General features: G+C 35.7%; 1 protein-coding gene across 4 annotated transcripts in view; it reads right to left on the bottom strand.

Annotated features, from left to right (window-relative positions):
- The window catches only part of LOC145662320 (phosphatidylserine synthase 2-like), a 54,445-nt gene extending 37,080 nt beyond the window's left edge, over positions 1–17,365 (bottom strand). Inside the window, exons 1-2 of one of the 4 annotated variants that reach the window (XM_081727773.1) lie at positions 17,211–17,365; positions 1,412–1,634 (exon numbers count right to left, since the gene is read on the bottom strand). In XM_081727773.1, the coding sequence (XP_081583899.1) occupies positions 1,412–1,587 (176 nt within the window). In that variant the 5' untranslated portion in view covers positions 1,588–1,634; positions 17,211–17,365. Of the gene's footprint in view, positions 1–1,411; positions 1,635–16,534; positions 16,555–16,841; positions 16,976–17,126 lie in introns of those variants that run through there. The other 3 variants (XM_081727772.1, XM_081727774.1, XM_081727775.1) reach the window with 3 other exon arrangements.
- Between the last annotated feature and the right edge of the window lie 618 nt (positions 17,366–17,983).

The raw sequence follows: 17,983 nt of genomic DNA on the forward strand, positions 1-17,983 counted from the left end.
GTCTGTTCAAAGAAAAACATTTTTGATTTTCATATATAGATGGCAGGGAAGGGCACGGTGACATGCCACTCTGGCGAATTTTACGCACAGAACTAAAATTTTCCTGATATGTGGGTTATCACCTTCTACACCCGAGGTCTAGAAATTATTCAAAATTATTGCAATATTCCTGAAATCAGTTATTGTATTCTATGACCTATTTCCTTAAAATATGCGTCTCAAGATCACAGAATTTAAATTTTGTATCGCATCTTCTGTACTATAGTAAGTAATTACACATTCATAAAAGAAGTTCAATAAATACGAAAGTACTTCACATGTCCATTCATTATGAATGGAATTCTTAATTACTTTCGTATTTATTGGATTTCTTTTATGAATATTATTATTATTATGTATAGTTACGCAGCAATAAAATAAAGAATTTTGGTAAATCCCAAACAGTTGATCAGTTCATTACAAGCTTAATAAACATGGAAAGTCAAACGCACTTCTGCGTCTTACTAACCATGTCCAAGCCCCATTCATGCTACAACATATATCAGCTAGGTCCAATATAGTTTGAACCTGTTTTCTCTGCTACCAATACGCCTTTTCTTCAAGGGGATTATTCTTATTCTTATTCTTATTCTTATTCTTATTCTTATTATTATTATTATTACAGACTTAGAAACAAGGACAGGATGACCCGAAACCTGAGAAGGTCTGGAGCATTATCCACTAGCAACAAACCGACACAGGTTAGGCAAAACGGATTTAGGATTTAGCTTTCTGGGCTTTCGGCATCTAAGGCCATTTAGCCCTTCACGATTGGAGGGATGACGTCCCTCGGCGAGCACATAATCCGGGGAAAGGGAAGGAAGGAAGCGGCCTGGGACCTATATCTTAGGTACTATCGCGGTATTTGCCTGGTGTGAATGAGGAAAACCCAGGAAAACCTCATTCAGGGTGGCTGGCCTGAAAAAGCGTGTTACACTTTTTCAACCGAGTGACCCCACCGGGAATCGAACCCGGGACCGCTTTAGGCAAGACGGAGTAGAAAACTGTTTTGTAACCCAAAGTCGAGGAATCTTTTCTTGCAGCTACCGACACTTCAAAAAGTTTCTTGAAATAATAGTAATATTTTTTTTCAGCTTCCTCCTTATTTTAGCTTCTGTGGTAATCATGAAAGATGAAAGATGCAATCTGCGATACATTTTTCAATTTGTATCGCATTTCCATATTTTTACATCGCAAAGTGCGATATGATGTCGAAACGGCTGTGGTTCACTGTTGAAATAAGGCCTCAATATCATAGACAGAATGCAACCTGGATGTGACAGAGTGGTGTAGGCAAAAGAATAAAACAGGAGATAAAAAGACACAAGGAGCTTGAAACATGAACTTTAAAGTAAGTGATTGTAATGCTTACCAGAAAAAGGTCATTGTTCCATCATCGAAGAATTTCTGTTCTTCATCCGCCTTCCAGTCATAAGTGCTTTCTAGCAGAAGAGGTTTGGTCACCTCGTCTTCCTGGGAAGTGTTCTGTTCAGAGCTCTCATCATCATCATCTTCAACTGGGGCAACATTTCTTCTGCGGATAGGCATTGATTGCAGCTGCTACGATTTGTAGGTGTTAACACAACGAATACTCTCTGCAACAAAATAAATTAATGTGGATAAAAAATCTATAGAAAATTTAACTTATTTATTGGATATCTCATTGACACTTTACACTGGAACATGACAATAGGACGAAAATAAAGCATTAACAACAGAACAGCTTGTCAGATTGATGCGTTATAAGCAGGGCCCGGATTTTGTTGACCTAAAATTTTCTAACAAATGACCTATAAAATGACACTAAAATTCTTGTAAAATGACCCTAAAATTCACAAAAATTGACCTTAAAACATGCGTTTTTTAAAAAACGTTTATTTCGTTAAACATTGACATTTTAAAAAATATTTATTGGATTTTAATTAACGTTTCTCACTCATATTCCAAAAAGTTTTGTTTCAGTTAGTTGCAGTCCATTGATCATTTATGTCCATTGATCAGTCCATTGTACGGCATTGTACGTACTGAATGCGTCAATTTACTCCCGAGATGAAACTAGGAAGCACTCTTAAACAATAAAAGTTCGCAAGTGTAGACTTCATGAAAATAATAGATGAGATAGTCTTTGTACGCCTTCTAATCCATTTTTAGTTATTCACGTGATGACATCCTTTGTGGTCAACAGCCCGAAACTATCTGTTTGGCCACCTACCAACCCCCACTTTTCGTCAACCCACTACAGCTTTGTTTTCATTAGCTTGTTAAGAATGCAGTTTTTCCACCCCAATAGTCAGGAAGCATGGAAAGAGATTTTTAACTTCGTCTTTTTCACATCCATAAACAATGTTCATTTTAAGATTTCCTTATGTAGAAGAAAAAAATAAAAAGGCCGTAAGTGACCTAAAAGTGACTTTAAAATAGTGAAAAATGACCTGAAACTTCAAAACGGTAAAAAGTCAACAAAAGTTTACCCTAAAAAACATAATTTTAGAACCTAGAGCTGATGGATAACGTTCTTATTTGAATTTGCCTTGTCCTATGCGTAACAGAAAAAAGTTGACTTGTCAACAAAATCCGGGCCCTCGTTATAAGTATAAAATATCAAATATATAAAATACAAGGTTTCTACAGCTATCTTAGTGTAAATATCCCTGACTTCAATACAGATTTTCCGTGACTTATATTGTCGGTCGCCTCCTTCCCTTATAGCTGATCATATCTCGTTTTGTTATATATTATCTTTTCAGGTTATTTTTAATATTGCAATTTCATGTTTAGTTGGAAAGTAAGAAATATATATACTCCTTCCTACAAATGTTTGTATCAAATTTTAATATTCTGGTTACAATTAGTAGGCCTATATGCGGTTCAGTATAGTCCACATATACTGATTATAGTGCATTAAAACTGAATATTCAGTTACATATTAACAAGTGGACTGATACAAACTACTTACGTAATTAATAACATCTAAAAGTTTAAATGACTCTTCTGCTTAGCTTCCTCTCTCTCCTTTTAATGTCGATGTCTAATTCCAGAATATGCTCGTATCTTTATAGAACTGATGCATACATAAAGAAATTTTACTTATGCTTAATGTTTTTCGCAGTTCTTATTCTTTGTTTTCAACGTGTAATTCATGGAGTCTACTTCTCGTCTTACTTATTTCTTATTCCTCTCTTTTCCATATCGTTAGCATTTTCTTTTTCATTACCTTCAGTACCAATGTTACAAAGAAATTTCCAGCACTCCATAAGAAACTACATATTTTCCTTGTCACTACATTTAACTGTAACTTAAATCTGTATGTCAGCGCCGATACGAAATTTCACGATGACTTGACATCAATAGCAATTAACTTGGATCCTGTTGCTGTACTCCTCGTTTAATGCAACGACTCAGATCAAATTCTCCAGACCTCCAAATAAGAATGAACACATAGATTTTCACCACGAAGAAGTGGTTCACATTCGACGGAAATAAACTTCCAGAATGCGTATTTGCACATAATAAGTGGATCTTTCACAGTATACTCCTTGCTGGGTCACAAAAAACATTTCCGCATACAAATATACTTAGTAAAAGTCAACGGACACAGGAATAATCATTTTTATGGCATACAAATCTATATGTAGCTGGTAGTGGGGAAGAAAATAAGAACACAATATTTTTGCAAACATATGGGGATAACGATTTACAATAGGATCAATGATTTCTAAAATTGAGCACTGTGTAAGTAATTATCACTGCATCTGACGAATGAGGTGTATAGATACCAAGAAACAGGGACATGCTAAGCACAGAATCCTCCATTAGGAAACTACTATGCATAGTATGCAGTGGTGAAGACGATGTGTTAACTCACAATCCGTAACGGAAGAAGTGTCCTAGAGGTAAGTACACATAGATTACGTGAAGATGGTATTGTGTAGATAGTGGAATTATACATAATGTCTAAAAAGACATTGTGTACGAACTATCAAAATAAACTAAAGCGAAAGTTAAAGGTACCGGTACTTGAAATTGGTTAAGGGAAAAATATTTATTATAGTGGCTTTAGTTTGTAACGGAATTTGTTTACGCGCATACCTATCGTTGCTTCCTCCCCCCACCAGATTTGCCCTACCCTGAATCGATAGAAATGCTGCCTGTAGTTACCACCTAACAGAGGTTGGTGCATGTTTTTCGAGCTTGTCAATTTTATGGCATATGTTTCCACACATATTATAAATCTATACATAGGCAGGGGTGCCCACAAGGGGGGGTTATGACGCAAACTGCGTCATTGAAATATTTGGGGGGGGGGGTTAAAAATCTATATAAATATGTTTGACGGGGGGGGGGTAAAAATTAATCGAAAAGATTTTTTTCATGGAAGAATACCTATGGATAGACAATTGCGGGGGGGTGCGTCATGGACATAAGGGGGGGTGGGCACCACTGACATAGGTGATACGTAATATAATTGTAAGGATGGACAACATTTTTAAAAGTATATTTGGGTCAAATTTTACTGAAAACCACTGTATTTATATGACTGTTTAGCCCTGCTAAAATAAAACTGCACCAAGGAATGCAATGCCAACATATACATGATTACTCAAGGTATTAAGAGTAGATTTTGTGAAAAAAAAAAAATATATATATATATATATATGGTGCCTTCCATTTCAACTCAGGCAAAAAAATATAAAATTGTACCATCACTATCTCAGATATTGTTGAAACTTTTTTTATAGCAACTAGACGTGTTTTTAAGAGACCCATATTTTTTTGTTTGGTCGAAAAAAATTTTCCCGCCAAGTAATGTGCCATCAAAGACGGGGAGTACAATTTAGGAATTGTAGAAGACATGGAAAATGGTCAACTTCGGAGCTTCACCATTCGGCTATGGAGACAGGTAGAGTTATAATTCTTGTTGTGGTATGTACATAGGGATATAAATAAACTATATTTTATTATAGTTTGGTTTGCACATGCGTATCTTTTTGTACATAAATTAACAAATGAACGTCAATTTATCTGAAAAGTCGAAGTTTGCGAATTTTTTTCAAGCACTTCCGGTTCGAATTTTAAAATTCTGTTTTCACGGTTGGTAAGACCTAGCTACCCGCTTTCCGAAACAATTTTTGTATCGCTTCTGTGTGCAACCGTTTTGTCGCAAAAAATTCGAGAAATTGTAAAATTTTCAAAAATCGCCATTTTTGGGCGCCATTTTCTCGAAAACACCACCTTTTAAAATTCTGAAATTTTGTCAGATGGTGCAACTTTACATGAATAATAAACATACCAAATATCATTCTCGACCAATGCTTCATGAATTAACTGCAACCTTTTAAAGTTAGCGAAGTTTTATTAACTTTGATGTCACAGTTAGCAACACTGGGAACAATAAAAGTGCAATGATTTGATGATGTTTGTGGTTCACATTCATTAAATGAAGAATAAAATGTTTTCTTGACTGTTTTTTTATTATTGTTTTGATCAAGAAGGCTCTTTGAAATAGTAAAATGAACCTCCCCCTAATCCTCCGTTTTCTTAAACCGAAATAATCTGAGGTGGAAATTACAATTACGAAACTCACAAATTTCAAGTTCACTTACTTAAAATGGTCTTCGGAAACTAAATTTCACTGATTTTTTTTATATTTTTTTTAATTTTTTACATGGACCAATCATTTGCTTGGTTGGTGTCTTCTTCGCTAATAGCATGTAACCGTGCACGTGCTCCAATAAGTGTTGGCTCACTCACAACTCGTCCAGGAGTGGATCTAGGGGGAAGAAACTTTTTTATTTTATATATAAATAAAACCGATCTTAGAGTTTGGAGCTCTTAAAAGTAGCAGTATTACCCCCCCCCCTTACAGAAGTCCGTCCTGGATCCGCCCCTACGTAGCACATTGTCGATAGTCACAAATGCTGAAGGTCCATGTGGAAGCATAAACAGCACTTCAACTTCACGTAATTCATGATTTATTCATAATATTTCTGCTACGCACCACTGATTATCATACATATATGTATATAACAAAAGTTCCTTTTTGCAGATTTCTTAAATCTACACTTTGAATTGCAGAAGTTCGATTTTGGGGGAAGCATGAAGTTAATTCATGGTGACCCGTTACTGCCATAAAAACTTCGCCATTTTCCGAAAGCCAAAGATGACTTCGTTGAATACCAGTTACCGGTCGCATACTTTCCCTTTTTTTCTTCCGGTAGTCGTCGAATTCAGTTCCAGGCAACAAAACGAGAGTAATACCCGGAGTTTGTACTTGCACTATACTCACGAATTCTTCTACGGTTTTAGTGGGGGCGCGGTGGCTTAGTGTTAGAGCGTTCACCTCCGGTGCTTGGGGTCCCTGGTTCGATCCCAGATCGCGCCGTGTGGGCTTTGTGGTGGGCAAACACCGTGCTCGTGGGTTTTCTCGGGGTTATCCCGTTTCCTCCCACTTTCTGCATTCCACCATTTTATTCATTTTTCATAATCACCGTCTCCTTTAGCCTAACCGGCAAAAGCGTGGGACGTAAAACTTAAAGATTTCATTTCTTTTTTTTTTCTTCTGTGGTTTTAATACTGTATATCTATCTGTATTTGCCTAAGTTTATGCAGCGTTGCCACATTCTTTACGCCCCCCCCTTCCTCAATACCGTCGCAGAGACCCTTACATGGCCGGTTTCACTGCAAAACCACTGCTTTATCGGACCTGTCTGCATCTGGAACATCTGAAAGCTATTTTTAAAGTGGGATGCAGCTCCATCAGAAATCACTGACACGATTTGGGAAATTGTAGACACTTATTTTCTCGTATTCAAACCTTTTTCTATAAAATATATTTTCGCTTTTCTTCGAGTATTTTTAGAATCTTGTCTATGGCTATGAGTACATAAGCCGAATCGTGTGTTTTATCGTTGTTTATTACATCAAAACTGTCAGTTGTTTCATATTCCGGTGATAACTCTGAATTTCACTTTGCAGAATAACAGTCCAGATTTCAGCGAAGTCCATATGATGTAAAATAGAATTTGTATCTTAAAATTTTATACAGTGATTTTCGGTAGCAATTAATTCTCTTTGATTTTCTTGATGTAGTCATGAATTACAATTCTTACAGTTAAACCAGCAATGTATGATACGAAAACAGAAAGTGGCATAGTTTTTTAACGAGATTATTGTTTTCCCATATGGCATACGTAACACTTTCATTTTCATCAGGATCAATAATTAAAGACTCCACACTTATTCCTTCCACTCCAGGACATTCACCACATTCTTGAAGAAGACAGTTGTCATTTTCTACGGATCATACTACTAAAGGAAATAGGTCACTCATGACAGCTTCAATACAGGCTGCACCTTTGATTTGTAGCAACGCAGTAGCAGCTAACTTAAAATTTGCACAATACACACATACATACACACATACACACTTCCCTCGCAGGTTGCGGACTGACCCACTTTAGTCGAATACTGTAAAATTCCGAGTGACCCATTCTTATGTTGGGATTGTTCTGTTTAAAAAGTCAATAAATTTCTTTGGAACGCGTAAGAAAACGTTTCGATTTTTTAAAACTTTTTGTCCTTTTTCAATCACTGTAATGACATCGCACTTAATTGTGACTTTGTCTGGAGCATTCCAAACCATCACTGAGGTAATAGTTCAGGCATTTTGTAGATCAGAATTTATTGGATGACCGTTTCAAGTAAAGTTAAAATTTGTGTGTTTCGTAATTATAATTTCCACCTCAGATTATTTCGGTTTAAGAAAACGGAGGATTAGGGGGAGGTTCATTTTACTATTTCAGAGAGCCTTCTTGATCAAAATAATGAAAAAAACAGTCAAGAAAACCTTCTATTCTTCATTTAATGAATGTGAACCACAAACATCATCAAATCATTGCACTTTTATTGTTCCCAGTGTTGCTAACTGTGACATCAAAGTTAATAAAACTTCGCTAACTTTAAAAGGTTGCAGTTAATTCATGAAGCATTGGTCGAGAATGATATTTGGTATGTTTATTATTCATGTAAAGTTGCACCATCTGACAAAATTTCAGAATTTTAAAAGATGGTGTTTTCGAGAAAATGGCGATTTTTGAAAATTTTACAATTTCTCGAATTTTTTGCGACAAAACGGTTGCACACAGAAGCGATACAAAAATTGTTTCGGAAAGCGGGTAGCTAGGTCTTACCAACCGTGAAAACAGAATTTTAAAATTCGAACCGGAAGTGCTCGAAAAAAATTCGCAAACTTCGACTTTTCAGATAAATTGACGTTCATTTGTTAATTTATGTACAAAAAGATACGCATGTGCAAACCAAACTATAATAAAATATAGTTTATTTATATCCCTATGTACATACCACAACAAGAATTATAACTCTACCTGTCTCCATAGCCGAATGGTGAAGCTCCGAAGTTGACCATTTTCCATGTCTTCTGCAATTCCTAAATTGTACTCCCCGTCTTTGATGGCCCATTACTTGGCGGGAAAATTTTTTTCGACAAAACAAAAAAATATGTGTCTCTTAAAAACATGTCTAGTTGCTATAAAAAAAGTTTCAACAATATCTGAGATGGTGATGGTACATGCTCTGCCTGAATTGAAATGGAAGGCACCATATATATATATATACTGAAAACATATATACTGTAAATCTACACCGAAATGGTAGGTACATTAAAATATTATATAAAAAAAGAAAAAAGAGATAACTCTGCCACCGGAAATTCTGTCATCAGAAGTTTTGTCGCGGTAACTCTGTCATAGAAATATTAGAATGTAGGAAATTTTGTCACATTTGTAGTAGTCGATCTAAGAGGTACATTAAACGACCAAAATAGATTATTTAATCTTAATCAAACCTGGACAACAATTTTGCTGTCGAAATTTGCAAAACTGAAGTTTCGGATACTCGACGCAAGGACTCGGGGAAAAAAAAAACTGTTGTTTTTGAAAAAACTCGTTTTTTTTCTGCTTCGCCTTTTTGCTTGAGAAATTCTGCTTTAAACTGATAAAGCAGACTTTGTTTCGCTTCTCTACAATACAAAAACTCATTTAATTAATGATTAGTGCATATAATAATACAAAACCTGAAAATAAACCATAAACTGGTTTAGAATCGGGAAAGTACCGAATTTATTGTCCATGGATCACATACGTAATAACCTGTTCATCTAAGCGTGTGGTTTCCAAGGCTCTAGATAACCACCATCACAGTTTACTTAGTCCTGAAGGTTTCTGATTTTTTAACAAGACTAATTCAACATATCATTACGGAACTCTCCACCCCTCCTCCCAAATAAATAAATAAATAAATAAATTAACACTACGAACACATTAAGCTAAGTCAAGCACAACTGCACAACAACCATGAGTGAGTGGTTAGCTTTTGCGCTTCTATCGGCAAGTCTGGGATTCAATCCTACACTCGATCATTCTGACAAAAGTTTTTCTTAATTTCACCTGTAAATGTAGAGATACTGCATGTACTGTGAATTCTAGCCGACTTCCCTTCTTATTGCTTTTAAATCGTCGTTATTTCTAATCACCAGCAGTGACGAATTTCCGAAGGGGGTGTCTTTCGGACTGAAGCCTGTTCCCCGAAATTACGAATTTCAATACAAACGAAATATTAGTTATGGCTTTACTCATAAACTTCAAGCTCCCCTGAAATAAAAGTTGGGAATTTTTAGAAAAACTAAACATTAGGAAAAAAAAAACTCCCAAATTACTTGTCTAATCCGCCACTGATTATCAGTTTGAAATGGTCTTCAAGGTTGTATTCGGAAGATTATTACGGAATATACAAACGAAACGAAATGTTAGTTATTCCTGTACTCACAAACTCCTCTTTAAAAGATGAGGAATTTTTAGAAAAACCAAACATTAATCAGAGACACCCCTCCTAAAATACTTTTCTAAATCCGCTACTGATTATTTGTATAAAATAGTTTATAAATAAATGTATAAACGTATTCAAGGTTGTATCCGAAATATTACTGCTAAATAATTGTACAGCTACAGTATAAAACGTAGAAGCACTCTCTGTCGGGTATATTGGAAAACGTACGCTCTGACGGATATATTGAAATACATAAGTTTAACTTATGTGCTAGAAGCTTATGTGCTAGTACTAAGTTCTAAGAAATGAAACACGGATAACTAAAAATGAAATGATAGAGAAAAAATGTGGATAACTCAGTAGTTAAAATCAAGTTAAATAGCCTCTAAAATTGCCCTCAAATACTGCATACTTCATGTTTACTTTAATTCATACAACATGTGAATTCCATCATGGTGAATTCCAGAGCAAAATATGGCATTTAGGGCATAAAATGTTATTTAACTATAAATTATTCTATAAGAAAGCTATTTAGATAGAAAAATAATGAAAAAAGCCAAAATTTTCAGTTTTTCCCCCCAAAAGCAGGTGATTATGTGGAAAAAAAAAATCGATTCAAAAAAGCCAGCTATTTGCATCTCTTTTCAGTAAATGTTAAAACTGTGCACAAAATGACCCCTTAATGAATGTGTATGTTATTACTTACAAATATTAGGTTGAGCTGAAATCAGAACTTCTGAACACAAAAAATATAATATATATATATATATATATATATATATATACACCTTGGTACAATACAATAAATCTTTCGCATGCTCATCTCCTACTATGCTTCACATTATAAGAAACACCAAGCAGAGAAAGTCTCGGAGCAGGACATTTGGGCGCAGACGTTTAGGAGCGAGACATTTGGGCGCAAAGCCGTATACCTGAATACGGTAAACTACTTAAATGGATTATGGGTTATAATGTATTTCATAACTAGAACCCGGATGTCTACGCACTAAAAGCCTTGATAATAGGCACTAATATCACAAACATAAACAAATAACTGCACAACTTAAATTAAGACAAGATCACAAAGGTGAAATTTGATTCCAATCATCAAAAACTCTAAATTTTCGTTACGTTACAGTATGTCCTATGGTAAACAGTCACTGAAAGTCTCGGTTGCAACAAATACTTGGTTTAGTTCTAGTAAATTTTTGTACAACACAGAAAGAAAGAAAAAATCTATACGGGCGTAATTATTTTGTTTCTAGAATGATATATCCTAATTTCAGGAAAATCAAAGACCATCATGACCTGCAGGGTTTTTTTTTTTTCCTTTCTTCATGAATCTGTATTGCACTTTAATAAAATTTGCTGTAGGCATCTTATGACACTCAAAGTAAAGGAATAGGCATTTTTATATTCATAACATTGTATTACTGCTTATTACTATGTATTTCCAACAGTGATAATTGGAAAGCAAACAACAGTAACATACAATGTAGATATTAAATAATTTGTTTCTGTCTTATGTTACATTTATCATGACATTATCATTCCATGAGCCAGGACGGAATTATGGGCCAAAGCCCGCATGTATTCTACAATGTAAACGGTTTCAAAATTCTGTACAATACGACGAATTCTTTCATCTGCCTCAATATATTTTCTTGGACAACTCTTGTTCTCGAAGATCTTTTCTTTCTTTTTCTCCCAAGTGCATCAATAAAGCGCCAAATAAATGGATGGTCCATTTGAAGCTACGGCTGCAGTCCACGATGACCAGTTTCGGCGTGGTGTTCTTTCTTGACTATTGTCATTGAGAACTCTGTCATACAGATTCCCCATCCTTATTGGAAGTAATGCTGTTCTTCTTGTACCATGCGTTTTAATAATTTATTATAGAAAAAGAAAGTGCAAAACTGAAAATATGTACAGTATTGTACACATTTTAAGATAAATTCTATAACGTCTGACTCAAAAAATCAAGTACAGAGTGTAATATGAATATATAGCCACATCTTTAAAATAACTAAACATTAAAGAAAAAGTGCGTTATTTTCTTTTTACACAAATTACATATGTCTTATTTTATTAAAAAGAAATATTCTTTTAAAATTAAACCACATAGTACGGAGTACAAATATCGCGACCCGGACAGTCGAAAGTCTGCTGCAATTCCTGGCTATTTCTTTTCAACCGGTAGAGAGAAGTTGTGCATGATGTGCAGAATCTTTGCTAAGTTCAAGATGTTATTTTTTAGTTTTTGCAAAATTATTTGTGAAAATGTTTCGAAATTTCCAATGCTTAAACATCCGGGCTCTAGTTATGAAATACACTATCACATAAACCGTATAGGTAAATAAAACTATTTGGATAAAAGGTTTTGCGCCCAAACGGCCGCGCCTAAATGTCATGGACCCAAAAATCTTGCAATCTCTTAGTTCCTGTGTTATATGGTAAACACACGGCCTGTGGGTGTTTCTTAAACGACTGAAACATTCGATTCTTTTAGTCTTCTTTCTTGGTGGCTAGCGCACAGCATCTTGATGTCGCGCAGTTAAAGTCGTTGTTTAATAGTATTGAAATGCGTGAAAAAACTTCCAAATGGTTGTATGGGACATCTCTACTAGATGATGAAACTTCTGGTTCCACGATTCGTAAATGTTATTTGTCCGAGGATTGTTGTTCAGGATGGCTTAGTGAACATCTCAGGTGTCTGGGAAATATTGAGGAGGGACACTGCGAAAGCAAATATTACCTGATCATTGAGTTCTAGGGTTAACTGCTGTATCGCCGGACCAATTTCAGAGAATTTACCCGATGAAATGGAGAAATTATTTTGGTTTGTGACCGATTCCATTTCAAATCGTCCAGGCAAACCACAATTGGTCCCCATCATAATCTCAGATTTCATTTTTTTTTTTTATATATGGGATCTACATGCAATATTATTAGACCCATATTTTTTTCTTTTTGCAGAAAAAATATTTCCTTCGATTTACAGCCTTCCAAAATGGCTACCCTTCTTTCGGATTGCTCGAAAAACTGAAAATCATGTCAAACTAAAAATTTTATTGTAGAGAAACGAGTGTACTTAGTAACATAATCGCAATAGCAGGAAGAGTATAAAGTTGTATGTTTCGGTGGAGGACCAAAATTCGTTTATTGGTCCAATAGGAATAGCGCAATTCACTTGCAATGTTGCCAACTTTGGTGACATTTTTGCTAACTTCAAACATTCATTTTTCTGTCCTCATGAGCAATACCAACCATCTGCTTCTAGCATCGAAATCTACTCCATAAAGTCTCTTGAAAATGTAAAGGACTTACGTTTCTGATTATTACATCCCACGTTATAGCATGATGAAAAGCTGAAAATTTCATTAAGACGCCATGTTTGGACGCAATTTTCTCAAAAACCCCACCTTTTAAAAATCTGTTTTTTTTTACAACTCGGTAGCTCAGTGGTAGAGAGTTCACCTCTGGTGCTAGGGGTCTCGGGTTCAAACCCTGCTCCCGCCAAGTGAACTTTGTGATGGACAAACACCGTGTGCGTGGGTTTTCTCGGGGATCTCCCATTTCCTCCCACTTTCTTCATTCCACCATTTCATTCATCTCTCATCATCACCGTCTCCTTTAGCCTAACCGGCATAAGCGTGGAACGTAAAACTCAAAACTTTCATTTCATTTCAAATAAAACCCACGTAGTATCGTTTGGAAACAAATAAAAGTTCTACCAAGTTGGCAACACTGCGAACCAAATTGGAACTAACGTAAAAATCAACATATTGATACAAATCAACTTTGGGAACTTCATCAACATATAGTTTCTGATTTAATGTGAAATATATATTTAATTTTCAATTGTCCCGAGGCGATTTTGGGTCCCGAGTTGGAAACCCTGTAACTCGAAAACGAAGCGGAATTCGACTCGTTATAGGAACTTTTCTACTGGATTTGATGTCAGGATTCATCCCTCAAAATTTCCATACTCTTTTTCAAATCGCCTTGTGCATAGGACCTAAATACCCATAGGAAATATTTACATTTCAAGTACAAAAATCGAAATTTCAATAATTAATTGAGAATGTTAGGAGCTGCAGCCGCATGAACGGTTAACAGATATTAAATACTTAGATATTTCTCCAATAGCTGTAAAAAATCAGATTTTTAAAAGGTGGGGTTTTTGAGAAAATTGCGTCCAAACATGGCGTCTTAATGAAATTTTCAGCTTTTCATCATGCTATAACGTGGGATGTAATAATCAGAAACGTAAGTCCTTTACATTTTCAAGAGACCTTATGGAGTAGATTTCGATGCTAGAAGCAGATGGTTGGTATTGCTCGTGAGGACAGAAAAATAAATGTTTGAAGTTAGCAAAAAATTCACCAAATTGGCAACATTGCGAGTGAATTGCGCTATTCCTATTGGACCAATAAACGAATTTTGGTCCTCCACCGAAACATACAACTTTATACTCTTTCTGCTATTGCGATTATGTTACTAAGTACACTCGTTCCTCTACAATAAAATTTTTAGTTTGACATGTTTTTCAGTTTTTCGAGCAATCCGAGAGGAGGGCAGCCATTTTGGAAGGCTGTATATCGAAGAAAAAACTTTTTCCAGCAAAAAGGAAAAATATGGGTCTAATAATTTTGTATGTAGTTTATTTTAAAAAATAAACTAAATCTGAGACAGCCGTGTGTACCACCCTGGACGATTTAAAATGGAATCACTCTTGTGAGGAAAAGTGAGTGAAAGTAAGGTGAGAGAATAGCTGAGTTTAAGAACACACTTCTTGTTGTAAGTTGTTTTTGATTTGTTAGCGGGGGGAAGGGACTATATGGCGGAGAGGTACTTTATTGTTCATGGGAAAGGCAGTGTGAAAGTGGTGCGTAAATGACAAGATTGTGTCATATCGCGTATGAGTTTTATCGAGTTACACAAAAATAAAGTGTGTCAGTTGTTGCAACTGTGTGAAAGACATGGTCTACTAAACAGGAGAACAGTTTATCATTAGTGTAGAAACGAATTGAAATTACAGAAAAGAAGAGGAACATCTAACCAAATCTAATCTAATTTAGTACATTTTGGTACGTTTTTCGATGGCATTCAGTATCTTCCCCAGCTATGCAACACATAAGCCATGCATTTTATGACATATAAAGTGTCTTTCCACTGTCACCGTTTATACGTATACACACTGCCGCTGATGCGCCTGCTCCCTACGGACACACACTCGTGCTACAGTTTAGGCCCCACTGCTGCACTCCTACGCTGACTCGCTTAGATAGCATTCGTGCTTTTCAGTAGCCACCTAGCACAAGTTGGTTCGTATTTTATGCACTAGTTTTTATGTCATATGTCCACATCGCATTTCGAACAATACTCAAGCAGGGTCACAACCTAGTATTTTGGGGTAGAAAATAAACAAGGTTTTTTTTTCTTTCTCCCATTTTCGTATAGTCCGGCAATACAGCAGTAATGCCCAGTTCTATCACAACGGTGCATGCCATCGTCACATAAGTATTAGCAAAGTACCAGAGGTTTCAGTTCTTCCTCCACGGTCTCTTCTCTAAGTATTTGCACTCTTTGTTGCATATCTGATGTGGGAAGAGATGTCAATCCGTTTATTTTCCTAAAAAATAGACGAACATTCTCTTCGTTCCTTTATAGTTTGGTGAGCCCAAGCTCATGCATCTTCCTCTAAATTGACAGAATCCAACGGTCAAGTGCCAGATCGCCGGACCAATTTTAGGAAATTCACCAGGTCAATTGGAGAATTTATTTAAGTTTGTAAGGAGGAATGAGTGAAAGTGAGGTAAGTGAAATAGTCAAGAGAAGAAAGTCGTTGTTTTTGATGTTGAAAGCGGCACTGTATGTGGAGGCGGAAGGGCTATTTCGCGGAGAGGTACATTTCTTATGATATAGTAGCGGAAATGTTGGGGAAGAACATTTCGAAGGCTATTTAGCGGAGTATTGATTTCAGAAAAGGGAACCGCAGAAAACTCTTGCACACGATTCTTTTCTTGAAATTGGAAAAGTTTACAAGCCTCAGTTTTGGAAGTAAGTGACGTCTAACTGAACGGGAATGTATTTCTGCACAGTGTACAGAAACTGTACTCTATGTTAACAAGTGAAGGCGTTGCAAGTGCTACTGAAATTTTTATTATCGGCAAAACCCACATGTTGTCACTACCCTTGCTTACGCGTCTACCCACCGTCGCTGACACGCCTACTCCGGATCCGATCGGGCTCCCTGCTCCGCTCCTACCCTGACTAGGTTAGATAGCATTCGTGCTCTTAGTGGCCACCTACCACAGGTTGGTTTGTGGTTTTGTACTGTAGTTTTTATGCTCTTAACGTAGAGTAACGTCATCTAACGTAACTTAATGTAATCCAACAAAATGTAACCAATTGCAGTACTTTTTTTTTTTTTCAATTTTCAAATTGGTCCGGCGATTCGGCACTAATACCGAATCCAGTGTAGAAAAGCGACTCTAGTAGTTATTTCTATACCTTGCATTGCTGTTACCTCAAAATGCTCAGGGGGCAGGGGGCTGTAGTTGCAGGGGGCAGGCAGAAACTAACTTTCGAAGAATGGCAAACCAAATACGTAAAAAATTAAATTGAAAAGAACGTGTATAATACTTACCGTACTATTACGAGTTATATTTTGAAATGCTTTCTTCTGCTTATTGCATTATGTTCTAAAAGATGACGGCTATTGCCTGTGACAAAACTACCACCGGCAATTAATGTGTGTTCATATTCTAAAACTGCATGTGATAAATTACTAAATTCTCAATTCTTCAAATTTCATAGACAATTACTCTGCTACTCTAGAAATAATAACTGCTATTCCCAAAAAGGTAATTCTATACATAATCTTTGTTGAAATAAAGTCCGTAATAAATGTTAAATCGTGTATTACCAATAAACACTAATGCTAAAGAACTTACATCTATATCTAAGTGTCTACTATCGTCTTACAAGTTGATGGATAACACTAGACTTGAACCCGGCACCCATAATTCAATAGAACACACGCTATCATGACAATTACTTGTCTAGTATTTTCCATGTAAATACTACCCCAACATGAATTATAAACACGCAGGGATTTGTGTACCTCTTTTAATATTCTTTTGATTTTCACTTACGATTGTTACGAAAGAACACCGTAATGAATTGATTTTTTTTTTTTTTAATCTGATAGGCGGTAATTCTTTTACATAAAAACTCACCAAGTAATTTACATTTTTGGTGTAGTTATATACTTAAGGGGAAAAAACGTAGCGCTTGTACCATGCAAACATATATTTACTTACAACATACATATAATTTACTACTACTATATACACATTAATTCTTCAAGCTTCAAACACCCTTCTTCTGTCCACTTTTCGCATCAATGTTGCCATTCGATGTATTCTTCACACATAAAATACTATACCAGAAGTGTTCACAAATTTAGGTTATTAACTTTCTCTCTCTTTCATTCCTTATTTTTAAAACTATAGCAGGGGTTTTCAAACTGTGCCGCTCGCCTCCCTGGGGAGGCGCTGAAGGTTGTCAGGGAAGGCGCGAGGACTTATAAAAACAGATCCTACAAAAGAACATATTTATAATGGAACACACATACTAAAGTCTGCACTCTTTTTCTTTAATAATACATAATGGACTATCTTATTGACTTTGCTGAATATGTAAACGTGCCGGTTTTAATTATTTAAACTCCCTCTCTGCTTATAGTTTTCAATTTTCGCATAAATATCTGACTTATCACAATTAATAATTATTAACACCGACTAATAACATTAAAAGGTGTAGTCAGTGTGTACAATGTAGATCATCGGTGTTAATGAGATATTTTCATTAGTGATTAATAAATGAAACATAGTTTATCATTGTAATAGTCTTTCTTTTCGGGATACAAGTATTTATGTTGTGACACATTTCATTTTTGATAGGGGAGGCGCGTTTAGATTTTGGTGGTTGAGGGAGGCCTCAACTGCAAAAAGTTTGAAAACCCCTGGACTATAGGATTCCGTTTACATGTAACTTTTTCATATTGACTCTAGAACCATTGTTTAAATACATA

The sequence above is a fragment of the Thermobia domestica genome, chromosome 10 (genome assembly GCF_964235325.1).
Source record: "Thermobia domestica chromosome 10, izTheDome1.hap1.1, whole genome shotgun sequence".
Taxonomy (NCBI): domain Eukaryota; kingdom Metazoa; phylum Arthropoda; class Insecta; order Zygentoma; family Lepismatidae; genus Thermobia; species Thermobia domestica.